At 39.3% G+C, this 17,695-nt stretch overlaps 1 protein-coding gene and 1 long non-coding RNA gene across 9 annotated transcripts in view; one reads left to right on the forward strand and one right to left on the reverse strand.

Moving 5' to 3' along the window:
* Positions 1–17,695, forward strand: part of LOC125923070 (uncharacterized) — a 73,750-nt gene that overhangs the window by 32,058 nt on the left and 23,997 nt on the right. For 3 of the 6 annotated variants that reach the window (XR_007457878.1, XR_007457882.1, XR_007457880.1), the window contains 3 exons: positions 4,501–4,565; positions 15,277–15,403; positions 15,818–16,158. This is a non-coding gene — a long non-coding RNA (uncharacterized LOC125923070). The remainder of the gene's footprint in view (positions 1–4,500; positions 4,566–15,276; positions 15,404–15,817; positions 16,159–17,695) is intronic. The other 3 variants (XR_007457881.1, XR_007457883.1, XR_007457879.1) reach the window with 3 other exon arrangements.
* Positions 1–17,695, reverse strand: part of PDE5A (phosphodiesterase 5A) — a 137,892-nt gene that overhangs the window by 22,560 nt on the left and 97,637 nt on the right. For all 3 annotated transcript variants that reach the window (XM_049631103.1, XM_049631106.1, XM_049631104.1), the window contains exons 12-14: positions 11,376–11,522; positions 5,705–5,830; positions 4,049–4,143 (exon numbers count right to left, since the gene is read on the reverse strand). In XM_049631103.1, the coding sequence (XP_049487060.1) occupies positions 4,049–4,143; positions 5,705–5,830; positions 11,376–11,522 (368 nt within the window). The remainder of the gene's footprint in view (positions 1–4,048; positions 4,144–5,704; positions 5,831–11,375; positions 11,523–17,695) is intronic.

The following is a 17,695-nucleotide window of genomic DNA, read 5'->3' on the forward strand; positions in this document are numbered from 1 at the left end:
TAAGGGCTATATAAAGTGTTAACTTCTATTATTATTATTACTAGCTAGTGACTTTAGGACTCCTCGAACTTGTACTTTTTTCATATTTGGATCTCCAGTCTCTCAAGCCCTCCAAACTTATCAGGGATGATGTCATTCTTGGCTAATACAGACTCTACTCAGTTGAACTTCACAGATTGTGATTCCTGTGCTGTCTTTACTGCCCTGTTGGGTCCCTCAGTGCCTGCTGACATTCTGTTGCCACCACGCCAGCCCATGACTATAGCTGTTCCTCTAACAGAGAGCAGAGAAGACCAAGGTACAGAATGAGTTTTCCCAGGACAAAGACACATGGTCTGAGTGTGATTACCAAGAAATTTCTTTTATTCTGATTTTATGGAACCTTAATCTTGAAAAAAAAACATTCCTTTGATCATTTTACCTTTTCTAACTACCATCCTATTTATTATTTTCTCTTCTACCTCCTGTCCTTTTTGTCCCTCCTTCCCTAAGTACGCACACAAGTGCATACACACTTCCCAGTTCTACTGTCATCAATGGCTCCATCAGTGTTGCAGTTTCTTGGACCAGGAGTCATGATTTCCCCCTTCCTTCATGTTCAATATTAACAATATTGAACAATAATATTAACAATATTGAACAATATTGAACAAAATCCCTTCCCCCTGTTCAATATTAAATTGAAAAACATTTCTCCTTCCATCTCTTCCTCTCTGTAGTCAGTATGTGTTTTTCACCAAAACTCAGCTTGCTGTAACAGCTTCCTAGCTGAACTCTGGGGTCCTATTTATTACCCATTATACCTTGTATCTTCCTTTTGGTGTTTCCTTCCTAAACAATGTCTTTATTACTCACTGTAATGGCTCCTTGTTTCTTCACTACACCTAATATGCTTAGTTTTATAGCTGTCTCTAAAGAGTCCTACAACTACTTGTTCACTCTCTTACTTTTCATCCCTGGTCAGTGAGCCTTCTGACTCTGCACAGGCCAGCCATCAGCACTGTTCCATGAGAATGCCCGCCTACCTCATTGTGTTTCTGGTATATCTTCATCCTCTCTCCTCTCCAAATCCTACCACTCTTTGGGATCCGCTTTGTCTCAGTTCTTCCATTAACAGTGCAGATGGGATTGCACTGGTCTTAACCAATCTCCTTCTCTGCTGGACATTTACAGTCCACATTACTAAACAATTCAGGACTTACTAAGTACCTTGTTGTATTGATCACCACTGTTTCATGAGGCTATGAAAATTCCTTAATAGCAGGGACCACATTTTATACTTTATAGCTCTCTTTCTGCCTAGCAAAATGCCAGGCCCTAGTAATTGCCCATTAGCCAGCTGTCCAAAATGTAGGACACTTTCACTCTATTTTATAAAACACCAAACTTGAATGAATCTAACCAAATAAATGCACTCATACAGTCTTCTTATACTGACTGCAGGCTGAATTGCAAGAGGTTTCTCTACTTAAGCCGAGTGTCACATTGTGCTTTCTTTAGTAGATGTCTGTACTTCAGTCATTTTGTCCTATTCTTGCTTGTTTTTAAAGTAATCATCTAAAATCTATCCGAAACCACTCCCTCTTTTACCCACCCACATGGGAGAAGAAAGCACAGCAGTGAACTCTTTCCCCAAATATTTCACTGGCATAGTAGCCGTACTCCTCATCATGGCAGTCTTCCTAATCAAGGAAGGAATCAAAAAATAACCAATAATGAATCAAAACATAGTCTGCTTTACATCTTACTCTAAATTAATTTTCTGAAAAGACATTCAAGAAGAATGAATGACAGGGGAAGTTTAGCATCTAACTTTGCTACCACATGAGGGCTTTTTTTCTCTTTTTGACGTATTAGTTTTGTTTCTGTGCCTTCTTTTATTGTGGTGGTTTTCTTTATGTAGTGTTTGAATACTGATGAAATTGGACACTGCACACCTTTTTGCAAGTTAGTTCTCTATACGGGAATGTTTATGGCACTCTGAATCTCCCGAGTCCCCTGGTGAAGAAATTCCTCCTTGAGATATAACTCATTTACCACTAAGGAAAGAAAAAAAAAGAAACATCCCTGGAAAATTCTTGGTTTCGTCTACTCAAACCACAGAGATGTAGGAAGAAATAAAAATCTCTGAAACTCCTTTAACTTTTTTTCTTAAAGTTATTATTACTTGGTGGAAGTCTGCTTTGTGGTGTGTGTAAAGGCAAGATTCTGCAGTCTATGAATTTTTCCCAGGACTTTTTTTTTTTTTTTGAAGAGAAGATGACGTTTCTCCAGATGTTTTTCCGGGTAATTGTTTTTAAATAAACAAAGTAAAATATAGCTGAGTGTTTTTTTCACTCTAAAGCAATGCAACATAGCATCTTAGAGCGACCACAATAATATGTTCAGCTTTGAGGTATGGAGGGAACATAGCACTGCTGGCTTGGATCTTTAGGCTGCTACGTCTGTGTTTATACACCTTTTCATGTCATTGTTCCCTTTCATAATTACTCCCATGTCAACGTCAGGCTCAGGAACACAATCATATGACAAAGCACAGAGGACAAAGGACATGTCATCCAATCTGTTCTCCAAAACGTTAGATCTTAAGAGAGGAAACAGCCAGTCTCTGACACTCAGGCAAGAGCTTGATATCTTTTCCCATCAAAGGTCAGCAGAGGACACAGTTGCTGCATCACTACAATTCTTTCTACATGAAGTTTTCCATTTATTTAGATAAAGGGAATGTGATTAGAGAGCTCTCTGAAATTCCCTCAAGATATCAGACATCTGGAATTTCCTTAAGAGATCTATCCATTAGTTGAATCACTTGCATACTTAGAAAAATGCTAAGTAGTAAGAGATCCTGCCATTAAGATGTAGGCTTTTCAACTAAGTTGCTACAAGAAAATAAACATGTCACAGGGGCTCAAAACTCTGATGAAAAGTGATGTCACCTTTATCATCTCATTTGTCATTGCAAATGTCACTTTAAGCATGGCCCATAAGGGAGCCTGAAACACTTGCGTCAAGGGTTAGTATCTACTTTCAAAACCAGCCAGAAAGCAGGCTTCTGATGGTGATAGGAGTATCACTAGCATCTGCTGCTAAGACTTAACACTTAAATATACACCACACAGGGTCCCCTGGGTGGCTCAGTCGCTTAAGCATCTGACTTCGGCTCAGGTCATGATCTTGCGGTTCGTGAGTTCGAGCCTCGCATCGGGCTCTGTGCTGACAGCTCAGAGCTTGCAGCCTGCTTTGGATTCTGTGTCTCCCTCTCTCTCTGCCCTCCCTTGCTCGCACTCTGTCTCTCTCTCTCTCTCTCTGTCTCTCAAAAATACATAAACATTAAAAGAAATAAAAAAAATGCACTGCACATTCCGCCTCATATTGATATGTGTTATCTCTTAAAACTTACATCAACCCTACAAGGTAGGTTCGCTATCATCTCCACTTTACAAATCAGGAAATCAAAGAGAGAAATAAGAGAGAATAGAGAATAATAGAGAAAACAAGAGAAAAATAGAGAAATAAGTTCCCTTGCCCAAGGTCACACGGGAACTGCACGGCAAAGGCAGGATTCGAATCCAGCCTGAATGCAGAGCCCCAAATTGCCAACATTGTGCTGCACTGTCTCCACTAACACCAAAATCCTCCTTCTACTGAGTGCTTACTAAGTACTTAGGACTGAGCTAAGCACTTTTCAGATATTATCTTTTCTAGTCCAGGATGAAATTCCACCTCTTTTGAACCAGACTTAGTTTTCTAATGAAGCTCCTAAGCTGGGTATGCATACACTAAAGCAAAACTCTTGGTAATTATCTAATGAAATAAGATTCTCAACAAACATACTTTCTAAGCTTTAGGCCAGAAATGTTACCAACACAACATTGGATTCACACTATTTTTTTTCCATTTCACTCAAATACAACCAGAGTATGTTGTAGGACCCCAATCAATTGAAGTGTGGTACCATCAAATTTTGCTGTTGCTCTTACTTTAAAAAAGACATCCCTACAATTTAAAAGAAACGTTTTCTTCTTTTACTGGGGAAGACGCGCCTTACCGCTGTATGTAAGAGTTATTCACACCACGGTGGTCCAAGTCGTGGCTGAGAGCAGCAATCAGCAGGGCGAGTGTCTCTAGGTCGGTCAGCTTGTTCTGCATGACCAAAGACGTCAGAGGAAAGAAAGAGAAAGGCAATTTGGTGAAGTTCATTAGAATACCTCTTCTCACCAATCATGTATTTGTGTTTCCGACTAGCTTTTCATATATGCTTATTTATGGTTGCAAAGGACTCATGCTGGAATCCTAGTCTGCAGGCAGCAAGTGGTACTTTGTCTTTCGAATGGGATTATTACAAATGTCATTCTCACCAGAAGAAGCTGAAATGCCTCCAACAATCAATAATCTGTCCACCTCTAGTAAATACCATTAACTCTTAATTATCTACATGTATGTGGAATAATCAAAATAAACTAAATAATTGTTGTCTCTCTGCCTTCTGGTTCCCTGAAGATTCTGCTGCTCTCACTCTCTGCCAGCAGTTGTCGTATCCCTAAGGAACACAGACAATGTGAACAGTAAGCAAAACAATAGAAAGTAAGAGGATTGGGAATGAAAATCTGGCTTTAAAAAGTTGAACAATATATTCTAAAGTCAAACATAGGTTATTTTTGTAATATCTGCCATTTGTATTATTTACACTACTGTTCTTCATCAGTAAGAAAATAAGTTGAAATTATCAGCTCCACTCTGCTGGAAACTCTCAACTCGCCATGTTGTATGTTGATGACAGAGAAAAAGATCCTGATTTTGTTATTCTTCATAAAAAGCAAGGATAGTTTTCAGTGATATAATCCTGATGACCTTTCCATAGCTCAAAAGAAGTTTACCCTATTTCTTACAAACGTTGCTATGGCAGGAAAATACTACTATGGTATTGCATATGGCTTCTTGGACAACAATTCCTTCTCTTAGCTCTAGCCAGTGCGCACCCTAGGGAAGTAGAGACAGAGGATACCATTTTTAGAATTTACTTTAAAAAAAAAAGAGCATGGAAGCTCTGAATTAAAAGCAGTGATATGATGGATGCCTGGAATCACTTACCTAGAATAACTAGTCAATTCCCACTGAAGTTAGAATCTAAGGACAGAGATATGGATAAAATTTGGCCTGGAAAGCAATGAATTACTTGAATGTTCCCTGCATTGATCTTCCTTGTAACAGCCTATGGTCAATGTATATGATATGAAAACCCTTTCCATGACATAGTACTTAGAAGATTTAACTGAGGGCTCCAGAGAAAATGCGATAGAGAACCCTGGACCTATCTATGAAGTCACGTGGGTGGATTTTGAGTAATTCTACTATGGAACAGGTTGAATGTGGACATGAGAAATCTGGTTATTTTTCTTATACGGTAGAAATTTCCTCTGGAGAATGTATTTCTTTGCCCGAAGACCATTAAATTTAACGTGAAGTAATTTTAAAGATTTAAAAAAATATGCCATGTAGGTTACATATGAAAGAAAATTAATAACTAAGTATTTTGCCACGCTAGTCTTCTTCAATTAATAAGATGTAATTTATTTTGTATCTGGCAATAAATATTCCAATCATCATTAGTGCACATTAAAAAAAAAACTTGAAAGAATATGTTGTAAACTTTACCACTAAAGCAAGAAAAGGTCTTTAATATAAAAATGGCTCTCAAAAGTACCTGAATCTTGCCTGCTTTTAGAGCAGCAAACATGCACTGAGCTGTATTAAAGGCGTGTCTCCAATTATGATAGGCAACATTCTTCCGGTAATTCTTCTTAACACTTAAAATCCACCTGCAAAGAACCTTTAGGGAATAAAGCATAAGCAGTAACAATACTTGTTAACATCTATCACACATTTACTATGTTCCAAAGCATTTACATCTAACCCTCATAACTCCCAGGGAGGCACTACTACTTTGATCATTTTACAGGTGAGGAATCTGACTTTCAGAAAGGTAACTTGCCCAAGGTCACATTGCTCGCAAAGGGTGGGGCTAAAATTCAATTTTGAGCAATCTGACTTCAGAGCCCACCATGTTAACCACCATGCTAACTAAATGAGATGTAAAATGCAAGACAGCTCTAAGGTATTTTTGGCATGGGTAGGGAGGGCACTGACTAGCTTTTTAAAAGATATTGTGTTCAGGTGCCATCAATTAGGAGAGTCCAAATGGTCCGTTATGTATGGATTCACTTCTAGAGAGCCATGGAAACAGCTACTCTCAAGTTCTTTTCATGCTCCCAGTTTTTAATTCTGCAACAATTTTTAATTCTGCTCTGCAATTTCAATTCAGAGCAAGGCTGCCAGGGGTGGATTGGGGGCTAACATATACAGCACACGTCCAAGGACAAAATGGAGCTCCAAGTCCTGATGCAATCAGCAAGTCTTTTGTCCCTTTTAAACTACGCTTAAATATTCAGGCAGAGTTACTGCTTGGTTACCAAGAAGTAATGTTTAAATATATACGTAAAATAAAGCCCTGGGGTCCATATGAAAAAGACATATTTTAAAAGATGGAAAAAAAGGGACAGACCTCGGAAATCTCAAAAGCTGGGTTTAATTCAACTTCTAAGTAGTGTATTCATTAAGATCCCCAGGGACTCATGGGCCCTGAGCATGGTTATTTTTTGTTTGTGTTAGCATCAGAGTCTACCTCTCTTCAATTCTGAATGATTTACTATACTTTGGGGGATCCGTAAAAATAAATATGTACTTCTTCCTACGTATATCCCTGGAGATACTTCAAACACAAAAAGCATTGCCCTGGGATATGGAAAAAGTACCAGGGAAAAGAATGTTGCTTTAACAATATTCAACACAGAATGACTGGCTGCAGAAGCAGGCCAAAAACAAGGTTTCTTCATTGTTGGTAGAAATTGCTTACATGGGATTTGGTAGAAAATCTGCGCTCTCATAACCTTCCTTTTCTTTTTTGGTCTTTTTGTTCCTGTTCTATAACACAGTTCACAGGGAATTCTGATAACAAGCAACCCGAATGTCCCATAGCTCTTGAACCTCCAAGTCACCATACTTAGCAGAGGATTTCTGTGTGACTACGACTGACATGTGTTAATACTAAGTATATTGCAGTTTCTTTCATGTGACCATTTCTGAACAAAATCAGCTAGAAAGATGATAGCTTCATCTTATTAGCAGAACTTTAAGTAAGAGCTCTAAACTTTCTTTCATATGCTTAGAAACTGTAAAGTGTTACAGAAAACTACTGGTGATTAATTAAATACTCAAGGAAAATATGCAGGAAAACGCAGAAATTTAACCTATGAACATATCTCTTTACTAATCATAAATCTGTAGATGCAACTAAATATGCACACATATCATATAATGTTAAATAATGACCAAAATGACTTTATGAAATACAATTCCTGATGGACTATTCAGTTATGCTTCTAACAAGAGGGGCCTAAGAGAACTGGGTCATCCAATGGATATAATAGTTAGAAACTAGATTTAAATACAGTTTTAGATTCTGTTATCAGGAGATCTTTTAAAAACATTTTTTTATTTGAGTATAGTTAACATAGAATGTTACATTAGTTTCAGGTACACAACATAGTACTTCTCTATATGTCATGCTATGTTCACCACACAATGGTGAACCACACAAAGCGACCATCTGTCACCACACAATGCTATTACAACATTACTGACTATATTCCCTATGATTTGCCATTCATTCCTGTGACTTATTCATTCCATACATTAAGTGGAGGCCTGTAGCTCCTACTCTTCCTCACCCATTTTGCCCATCCCCCCAACCCCTTTCCCTTTGGCAACCAGCAGTTTGCTCTCTATATTTATAGGCCTATCAGGATGTTCTTAACAGCATTTAGGAAAATTATGGTCAGATCGGCTCAGTGCTTGATGGATATGCTTGGCATGTTCAAATCTGAAATACAGTCTTCTGTACAGGACTACTGAATAATTATGTGCAATCTGGATGACTCTAGGGAGCATGCTCAATACCCTGAAACAGTCTCCAACAATTACAGAGGCTTCCTAAGTCCTGGGTGGCAGACTCAAAATGCTCTGGGAGAAAGAGAAGAAACAGAAAATAGCTCAGTTCCTGCCTTCAAGAAGCTCAATCGGTAGTGAAAATAATAAAAGTGCACATATAAAGGAAATAAATCCAATCGAGAAAACAAATTTTCAACAGTATTCCAAGTGGAGTGAAGTTAAACCTAAGGTTGAATCAGGCTCTGAGGAAGAGAAAAGCATGTTGTGGCAGGAAGTGGGGCAGACTTTCAAGTGAGACAGTCCATTCAGGAGGAATGACATGTAACAGACAGAATGTGAAAATAAGCACAGCACATGCAGATTTGTTCAAGTTGAGTCAAGAGTCCATTTCATAGATGAGCAAGAGCAATGGTTGTGATGTTAATAGGAGAGTGACTCAAGATCTGGAAGCCAAGAAGAGACATGAAGACTTGACATATCTTTCAGTAGGAAATATTCTTTGTCATGATGCTAACATCCTCACCAGCAATAACGTTTTAATTTTATCATTCTAAAACTACACTGACAAGAATATCTGAAATAAACATGACAGAAGAGTCACTAAGGCAGGAAGGTCAATCAGAATGACTGCTATTCAAATTGATGTTTGCCAGAATCAGAATAGTAGTTAATCAAACAGAAAAGGAGAGTAAATGAATGAGATACAGAGGAAAATTATCTGCCTAATAGTCAAAAATTGAAGGAAAGGTAAGAATAAAGATTGCTAAAGAAATTCTGAGTGACTATCTTCATATGCGACACTCAAATGCTATCTGAAAACGTATGGTTTTTGTTTTTTTTTTTAATTTTTTTTTCAACGTTTTTAATTTATTTTTGGGACAGAGAGAGACAGAGCATGAACGGGGGAGGGGCAGAGAGAGAGGGAGACACAGAATCGGAAGCAGGCTCCAGGCTCCGAGCCATCAGCCCAGAGCCTGACGCGGGGCTTGAACTCACGGACCGCGAGATCGTGACCTGGCTGAAGTTGGACGCTTAACCGACTGCGCCACCCAGGCGCCCCAAAATGTATGGGTTTTTAAGAAATAAGTCAACTTATAAGAATTTCATAAACAGGTAAAAGGATCACATTCCTTTGTTCTGGCCAGGCCCTTTAAACAGCATCATTGCTAGTTTAAAGTAAGGAAATCTGAGAATGGAAAGGGATTTGAAATGCTATCTTGCTTTTTAAGGTCCTGTAACTATTAAGAAGCAGAACCGAGATTCACATTTAGAACTGGCCTTAAATGAGGTCTTTATTCCATTAATAGAAAAGGCTATTAAAAATGAGCCCTATAAGGGGCGCCTGGGAGGCTCAGTGGGTTGAGGGTCCGACTTGGGCTCAAGTCATGATCTCATGGTTGGTGGGTTCAAGCTCCGCGTCGGGCTCTGTGCTGATGGCTTGGAGCCTGCTTTGGATTCTGTGTCTCCTTCTCTCTCTGCCCCTCCCCTGCTCTCTCTCTCTCTCTCTCTCAAAAATAAACATGAATTTTTTTTTAAATGAGCCTATAACCTATAGTAGAGAAATTGGATGGGGTGATACAACCATTGTCAAATTTGGCTGAAGGAAGGAAGAAGTGACATGTACTCTACAACTGTCTTAGGTACTGTGTTAAGCAGCAAAACACCATCTACACACATCCACATGCATACAAACAGACAATCACATCGATGCATGTGTCATTCTCACAAGACCCTCATAAGGAAGTCATACCATTATCCCCAACTAACAGACTGTGAAACCGAGAACTTGAGAGATTAAGTGCTTAAGGAAATACGAGCTACTCACTAGTAGGGCTATAACTCAAAATTCATGACCTTTTTACTCTTATCATGCTATCTGAATTTCTTCATTTGAAAACAGAGACAATAACAACCAGAAAACCTTTCTTGAGGGCTTCTTGAAATAATCAAATGACATGATATCCCTTAATCAACATGTTCTAGTAAGAGTGAAGTATTAATTAGACTTCACAGATAGTAGTTCTTTGTTTTCATCCAAGAGTAATAGAAACTTTGGCTAAATTTAAGAAAGAATACCCCAAGAATACCATAAATGACACTATATTACCGTTAGCTCTATTAGTCCTGAGTTTTCATTCCTAACTGTGTGAGGCTTTTGAGAGCAGGACAGCTCTTCGCTCAAATGAATACTTAGCACAGTGCTGGGTACACTGTTTATGTTAATAAATTTTCATTTTATGAATTAATGGATTGCTAAATAGTAGAGGCCTTCAAGGTGTTTAAATTTCCAGACAGGAAATCTGTATAAGAAGACTAGAAATTCAACTGACCAGGGAAAGAACAAACCAAAAAAAACAACTTTAAAGGTAAATTACTACATTTTGTTTTCAAACAATCCTTTCTATTCTCCCTTATTCTTTTTTAAAAAAATTTTTTTTTCAACGTTTTTTATTTATTTTTGGGACAGAGAGAGACAGAACATGAACGGGGGAGGGGCAGAGAGAGAGGGAGACACAGAATCGGAAACAGGCTCCAGGCTCCGAGCCATCAGCCCAGAGCCTGACGCGGGGCTCGAACTCACAGACCGCGAGATCGTGACCTGGCTGAAGTCGGACGCCCAACCGACTGCGCCACCCAGGCGCCCCTCTCCCTTATTCTTTGATGCTAATACACATAGCCATTATGAAGATTTTCCCTGCACTCTGCAGCTGGTATTAGAAGATTCTGCCTGAAGTCTTGCTGTTTTCTGAGAGGTGAATAAGTAATCAACAGGGGTTAAAATCGGTTTTCATCCACACCCCACAGAGGTAACCCCTCTTGTTCGAACCACAAGCTTGGCTTCACATCAAGCGCCTGTACTCCCTTATTTCCAAAGGAGTTCACTCTGTTTTGGTCCTTCCCTGGCCTGTGTGATCATAACCTCTGCAATGAGATCAAGTTACTTCCGTTTAAAATTCTTCAGTGACTCACCACTGTTTTTCAGAATAAAATCCAAATTCCTCTGAACAGCTTACAAGGTTACATATGATTTTCATCGTAACCTTCCTCTCCACTTGCTTCCCTTGCCACTCTCACTCCCCCTCCACTAAGGCTCCCAGCCCATCCCCACTCTGTCCTCCTGGCTTTGTACATCCTTCTCCCACTATTGGGGATAATGTCCCCTATTCTTCCACCTGGTGTTTGATGCATAGTAAAAATCCAATACGTGTCTTGTTAGGGTTGATCATTTTTCTTTGAAAATCTCAGGGATGCATTAGGTGACAGTATATTAATTGCTGAGACTTAAAAATCCCTATTCATACTAATTCTCTCTTAACACACACAGACACACACTTTTCACTTTTCCAAAGGACATGACTTATTCCTACCTCATGTTTCATCTGGAAGTTCTGCACAAGGTTGAGGTCAGTGAACATCCGAATTGTACACAGTGCCGTTTCTAGGTCAGACAGCTCAAAGTCACTGAAACTGAAGTCAGTAATTTTAAGTGTCTGAGCAGATGGTACAACAGCAACCTTAGGTGAAGAGAGAAGAACAAAATGAAATAAAGCTGTTAATTTTATAAAGCAGCAGTGGTTCACAAAGTTTTCTCACTTTACTACAGGGAAATAGTACATTTTGTTTATTTTTTCTTTCTAATGTGTACTCTAGAAATCTTTTGGTATAGGAGCTACTTCTGTTTTTTGGTTTTGTTTTTCAAATGAATCACTGGGGGAAGGGTGGGTAACTAATACGGTTCCAGGAAGATTAGGTAGAGGAGAGACGGTGACTACCCTGAGGTTGTACCTACAATAATAAGCAAAACTAAGGACTCCAGTGATCTGGCCCGTTTATACCCACTTAGTCTTAGTCATTCAGCAGATATTTACTGAGTAATTATTCTGGACCTGTCCCAGTACTATGGGCTGGGAATCAAGTGGTGAGCAGGATAACGATAATGTTCTAAGTATTGAATTCTCAAGACAATCTTATTAAGTTGACACTCTAGCTCTATTTTTCAGGTACAGAAGCTTTAAGCACAGAGAGGCTAACTGCCTTACCTATAATAGCCAGCTAGTTAAGGAATGGAGCCCAGCTTCGAATCCAGGCAAACTATCCTATTTTCAGATTTGACACCATCTCTACTTAAGAAGTCACCCAAGCCTGATCATGAGTCACCTAGAGTGCCTACTAAAAAATACCTCAGTGATTCTGACTCAGGAGATCTGGGATGGGTCTTGAGAAGCCAGTTTTGTTTTTTGGAGGAGGATCTGTTTTTTAATTAGTATCATTGGTTTTGATTCGATTATCATTTAATTGTAGTAAACACCCCTGAATTCTTCACATATACCTTGCTCTTTTTCACCTGCTTTTAGTACCTCCTGCTTCTCCGATAAAGTACCACTCTCTTTAACTGATGGACTCCTTTAAGACACAGCTCCCATCCAAAAAAGGACTGGATGCCCTTCAGAGCGGACCCACCTTGGGAATACCTGTTTAATTACAGGAAGTTCACTATAATGTAATTTCCCGTTTATCTGTCTCCTAAGTACAGTGGGATCTATAGGCAGGACTGTATCTTTGTACCCATCTTTGTATCCACTGTGACTACTGATGGATACAGCTTTGGTATTTGTTGACATGAACATTTATTAAATGAATGAGAGGGAAAAATTTTATTCCCTTCACTTTCTATGAGTCATAAGTTCCAGTTTTAAGGTCCCAAAACCTCCAAAGAGGGGGAAGCCCATTAACTTGAGTTGGAAAACTAGCCGACCTGGCAAATACATTCCAATCTGTTATACTACTTAAAAATTTGGGAGATTTTAACAAGACAGCAAAAAAGGATTTCTGGCTTCAGAAAAATCAGGCCATTCCGAGCCCCAATTCTCATGAAGCAACACTGGCCAAGGCCAGGGCACCTGGCTCCCTCAGACTGAGCAGAACTTTCAGGCTCGTCTCTTAGATTTCCTATCAGGCCCCTGTGGGCATCAGAACATGCAGGAACCCCATTCCTTCACCCCCTTGACCATTCTCTCCCAGCACTTCAACTGCTTTAGCCAGATTGGACTGCAATCTACCTGATGAAAAGAGGCTTTAACTTGGTGCCAGGCAGAGAGAAGACAAATTAGGAAATCTGAACCCGATTTCTTCCCCTTAATGTCTTTTCCTCATCTCCCTCCAAACCCCTTACTTTTCCTATGAGTATCTAGGATATCACTACTCCACTTTACCTCCATCTTTTGGGAAGTAAAAAGATCAAAATAATAAAATCTCATGAAGCAATCCACAGCTTTCCCCAACCAATCTTGGGGTGCTAGCCCATTCTCCTGCTCGCTTGACCTTTATATTGTACTCATGTATACCAGGCATGTTTAAACTTTAAGTTAATGCCCCCCTCTTCATATTCCAAACTAAGAGTTTTTTCCCAAGCCCAAAATTCACGAGAAAGTATGCCTTCTGTTAAGTCAATTCCACAGGCTACTGCGTGGGCTGAAACAGGGGAAGAGAGGAGGATTTAAATGTTTAGATAAAGGGCTTCATTGTTTACACCGGCCTCCACCTCCGACATCAGAGATTGGAGCAGGCAACTGGAGCGCAGCTCAGAAGTGTGGAGGTGGGAACAAGCCCACCTTTTAACTCGAGGCAGATTGCTGCTGTTTCCCTTAAACAGACTGCACTCAACAAGAGAACAGATGTTTTTTCCTTAGGGCACCATTATTCTTATGGAAGAAGTTTTCTTTCTCTCCTTCCACAAAGGATATTCTAAAAGCTATGGGACAAAGGCAGCCAACACAGCTTGTGCCTCTCCCCTTGACACTCTAATTCCCAAACCCTCTAGTGAGAGAAAAGAATCTTTTGCTTGTTCTATCACACCACACCACCGACTCAACCTTTCAGAGATGTTCCAGTGGGGATGTATAAACATTTTCCTTCAGAACCTGGTGGTCAGTGATACATGGGTTCAGAATTCTCGGAACTGATTGCTAACAAGCCATAAGAAAGTTGGATGTCATTTATAGCCCTTGTAAACTGCTTCTTTGACCATCATAAGACAATTCAACTTTCCGTTTTTCTCGAAAGGTCTTGGGATAAAGGTGACTTTAGATAAAACATATTACCTGTCAATATTACTTCCCATTTTATAAAACAAGATATTCTACAGTTTACTAATAGCAGAGAATAGGGTTTGTGGTATTTCTGGGATAGGCTACGTTATATATAATTCTGGATTTTCACAATCGTTTCTTTTAGTGACACCTTATTTTGTTAAGTGACTTTAGGGGATAATATAACTTATTGCATCGTGGTATTGAAGACTAGCAGAAATAACATTTTTAAAAAGATTTTATAAAGCACATTTTATAAACGTGTATGTGTCTTCTGGTTGCATAATCCAATTCAACTATCATACCATCTAATCCCAACAAATACCGGTTATTCCTCTACATGGAAGCATAATGCCTGTGACTCCCCAGGCAACAGTGTTTAGATATTTTATTGCTTAATTCAAATATTGTTGAGCTCTTCTAGAGTTGGGAGTTTAATCTGTGTCAAAAATAACCAAATATGGAATGCAAAAAGTACACGAAGCCCAGTGGGTTAAAGATTTAATCTGGTAAAAAGGTCAATAGTATAATATCTTTTTTCTTCTATAATTGGATCTGCCACTCAAACTAATGAAGAAACTAGGCTAGCTTTCATGACACTTTAGAGGGGATTCTTCATTTAAGTCACGTTTTTATGACCTCCTGTTTTTTATGACCCTCTTTCTAAAGCTGTGGCTCTTTTTCACCATTTTTGCAAAATTTTTAAAAAACACAACCAACTTTGGCAGTGAAATTCACTAAGGGTGGAATGAAACATATCCTTGGGAGTAGGGCTGGATTGGGTTAAAGGAAGTAGTAGTATTCAGAATTTTTAAAATACTTTAATTTCTCTGCCATCGTTACTCAAAAGCAGTTGTTCTGAACACCATCTTGACGGATATGGAGCTAAATGTTAAATTGACCACCAGCTAACAAAATCTTAGATTAGCTACCACATTTGCATTTCAGCATTAGATAATGACCATGAAAAGCGGGACTTTTAAGTGAAGCACATGGTAAAACGGTATGTTTGCTATTAAGGGGTTCTAGTCCCGATGTTCCACAGACTTTATCACCCTCAACAAGATGTTCAACCACTCTGTCAAATTCTCACCTGTAAAATGAAGGGGCAGGGGTGGATTAGAGTGTCTCTAAGGTTTAATATTCTGAAATTATGGTATATTTATCTCTCTGGCCACAGGACTCCAGGACCTCTTATTGTCTTCTCTTTTGGAACCAGAAGCCACCCTGTATGGGGCACCTGAATCTTGCCACTGACCTTCCTGTACCAGGCTCAATCTCTCTCTCTGACCCTCTCATCATTTAAAGTAAATGGATGGATGCACCGTAGCTGTTGTGGCTCTGTTGTGTTTTTCATGCTCAATTCCACATTCGTGTCACTGTCAGGCTTCTTGACACATGAGAGAAAGGAATCTTCCACAACTCTTGGCTAAACAGAGGACCACTCTCTGCCTGAGTGTAGAGGAGGACTAGACTGGGTATGTGGCAGCCTCTTTACTTACTGTAGTAATGCTCTAAATGAAAATTTGAGTTTCCTGAAATCACCATGTTGTTTTTTTTTTTTTTTTTTGGTTGGGGGAGGAGGTCTATACTTTTGCCATTTGTTTTTAAGGTTGATTAATACTCTTTCTCACTTCCAGGCCTCTTTAACTGTTTTTCCTCCGCTTAGAATGCATCCCCCCAAGTTTTCATATACCTAGTTCTTTTCTTATCCTTCCCAGCTGCACCAGGGAAACATTCACTGGTACATCCCTTTGGGAGATACTATACCAGACTCCATCAGCATCTATTTCAACCTTCTACTGGTGAGCCTTCATTTTTTTGAAGAGTTTAGAAAACTCAAAAATATACTTCTCTGCTCCCTTTGTGGCCAGGGTTCTAGCTTAGTTTTGGTTTCTTCAGTGAACTACAGGCATACTTTGTTTTACTGCATTTTGCAGACATTGTGTTTGTCTGTTTTTTTAAACAGTTGAAGATTAATGGCAACCCTGCATCGAGAAATCTGTCAGCACCATTTTTTCCTACAGCATCTGCTCTCTTCATGTCTCTGTGTCACATTTTGGTAATTTTCACAATATTTCAAACTTTCCCATTATTATTCTATGTGTTATAATGATCTGTGATAAGTGATCTTTGATATTACTACTGTAATTGCTTTGGGGTACCACAAACTGTGCTCACATAAGATGGTAAACTTAGTCGGTAAATGTGGTAGGTGTTCTGACTGCTTCACCAGCCCGCTGTTCCACCATCTCTCTCTCTCTCCGTTTCCTCAGGCCTCCCTATTCCCTGAGACACAACAATATTGAAATGAGGTCAATTAATAACCCTGCAGTGCCTTCTAAGTGTTCAAGTGAAAGGATGAGCTGCACATCTCTCACTTGAATCGAAAGGTAGAAATGATTAAGCTTAGTGAGCAAGGTATGTCAAAAGCCACGGTAGGCCAAAAGCTAGGCCTCATGCTCTAGTTAGCCAAGTTGAGAATGAAAAGGAAAAGTTCTTGAAAGAAGGTAAAAGTGCTACTCCTGCGAAGGCACAAATGATAAGAAAGTGAAATAGCCTTCTTTTTGATATGGAGAAAGCGTTAGTAGTCTGGATGGAAGATCAAACCAGCCACAACATTACCTTAAATCAAAGCCTAATCCCAGGGCAAGACCTTAACTCTCTTCAGATCTGTGAAAGCTGAGAGAGGTGAAGAAGCTGCAGAAGAAAAGTCTGAAGCTGGCAGAGGTTGGCTCATGAGGTTTAAAGAAAGAAAATTCTTCATAACATCAAGTGCAAGGTGAAGCAGCAAGTGCTGATGTGGAAGCTGCAGGAAGTTCTCCAGAAGATCTAGTGAAGATAATTAATGAAGGTGGCTACACTAAACAACAGGTTTCCAATAGAGAAGAAGCACCTTCTATTGGAAGAAGATGCCATCTAGGACTTTCACAGCTAGAGACAAGTTATTTGCAAATATCTTCTTCCATTCAGTAGGCTGCCTTTTTGTTTTGGTTTTGTTATGTAAAACTGTTCTTGTTTGATATAGTCCCATTTGTTTATTTTTGCTTTTGTTGCCCTTGCCTGAGGAGACAGATGATGTCAGAGTTTATTGCCTATGTTTTCTTCTAAGAGTCTTATGGTTTCCACTATGACCTTTAAGTCTTTAATCCATTTTGAGTTTATTTTTGTATATAGTATAAGTGGCCCATTTTCATTCTTTTGCACGTAGCTGTCCAGTTTTCTCAACACCATTTACTGAAGAGACTGTCTTTTAACTGTTGTATATTCTTACCTTCTTTGTTGAAGACCAATTAACCATAGGTCAATACATTGATTGACCTCCTGACCTCAAACCTCCTGACCACAGATTTCTGCACTCTTTAGTCAGTTGCATTGGTCTATGTGTCTGTTTTTGTGCCAGTAGTAAACTGTTTTGATTACTCAGCTTTGTAGTATAGTCTGAAAACAGCAAGCGTGATTCCTCCAGCTTTGCTCTTCCTTCTCAAGGTTGCTTTGGTTATTGGGGGGCTTTTGTGGTACCATGCAAATGTTAGAATTAGTTGTTTGAGTTCTGTAAAAAATGCCATTGGGGGTGACTGGGTGCCTCAGTCAGTTAA

The sequence above is a fragment of the Panthera uncia genome, chromosome B1, assembly GCF_023721935.1.
Source record: "Panthera uncia isolate 11264 chromosome B1, Puncia_PCG_1.0, whole genome shotgun sequence".
NCBI classification, from domain to species: domain Eukaryota; kingdom Metazoa; phylum Chordata; class Mammalia; order Carnivora; family Felidae; genus Panthera; species Panthera uncia.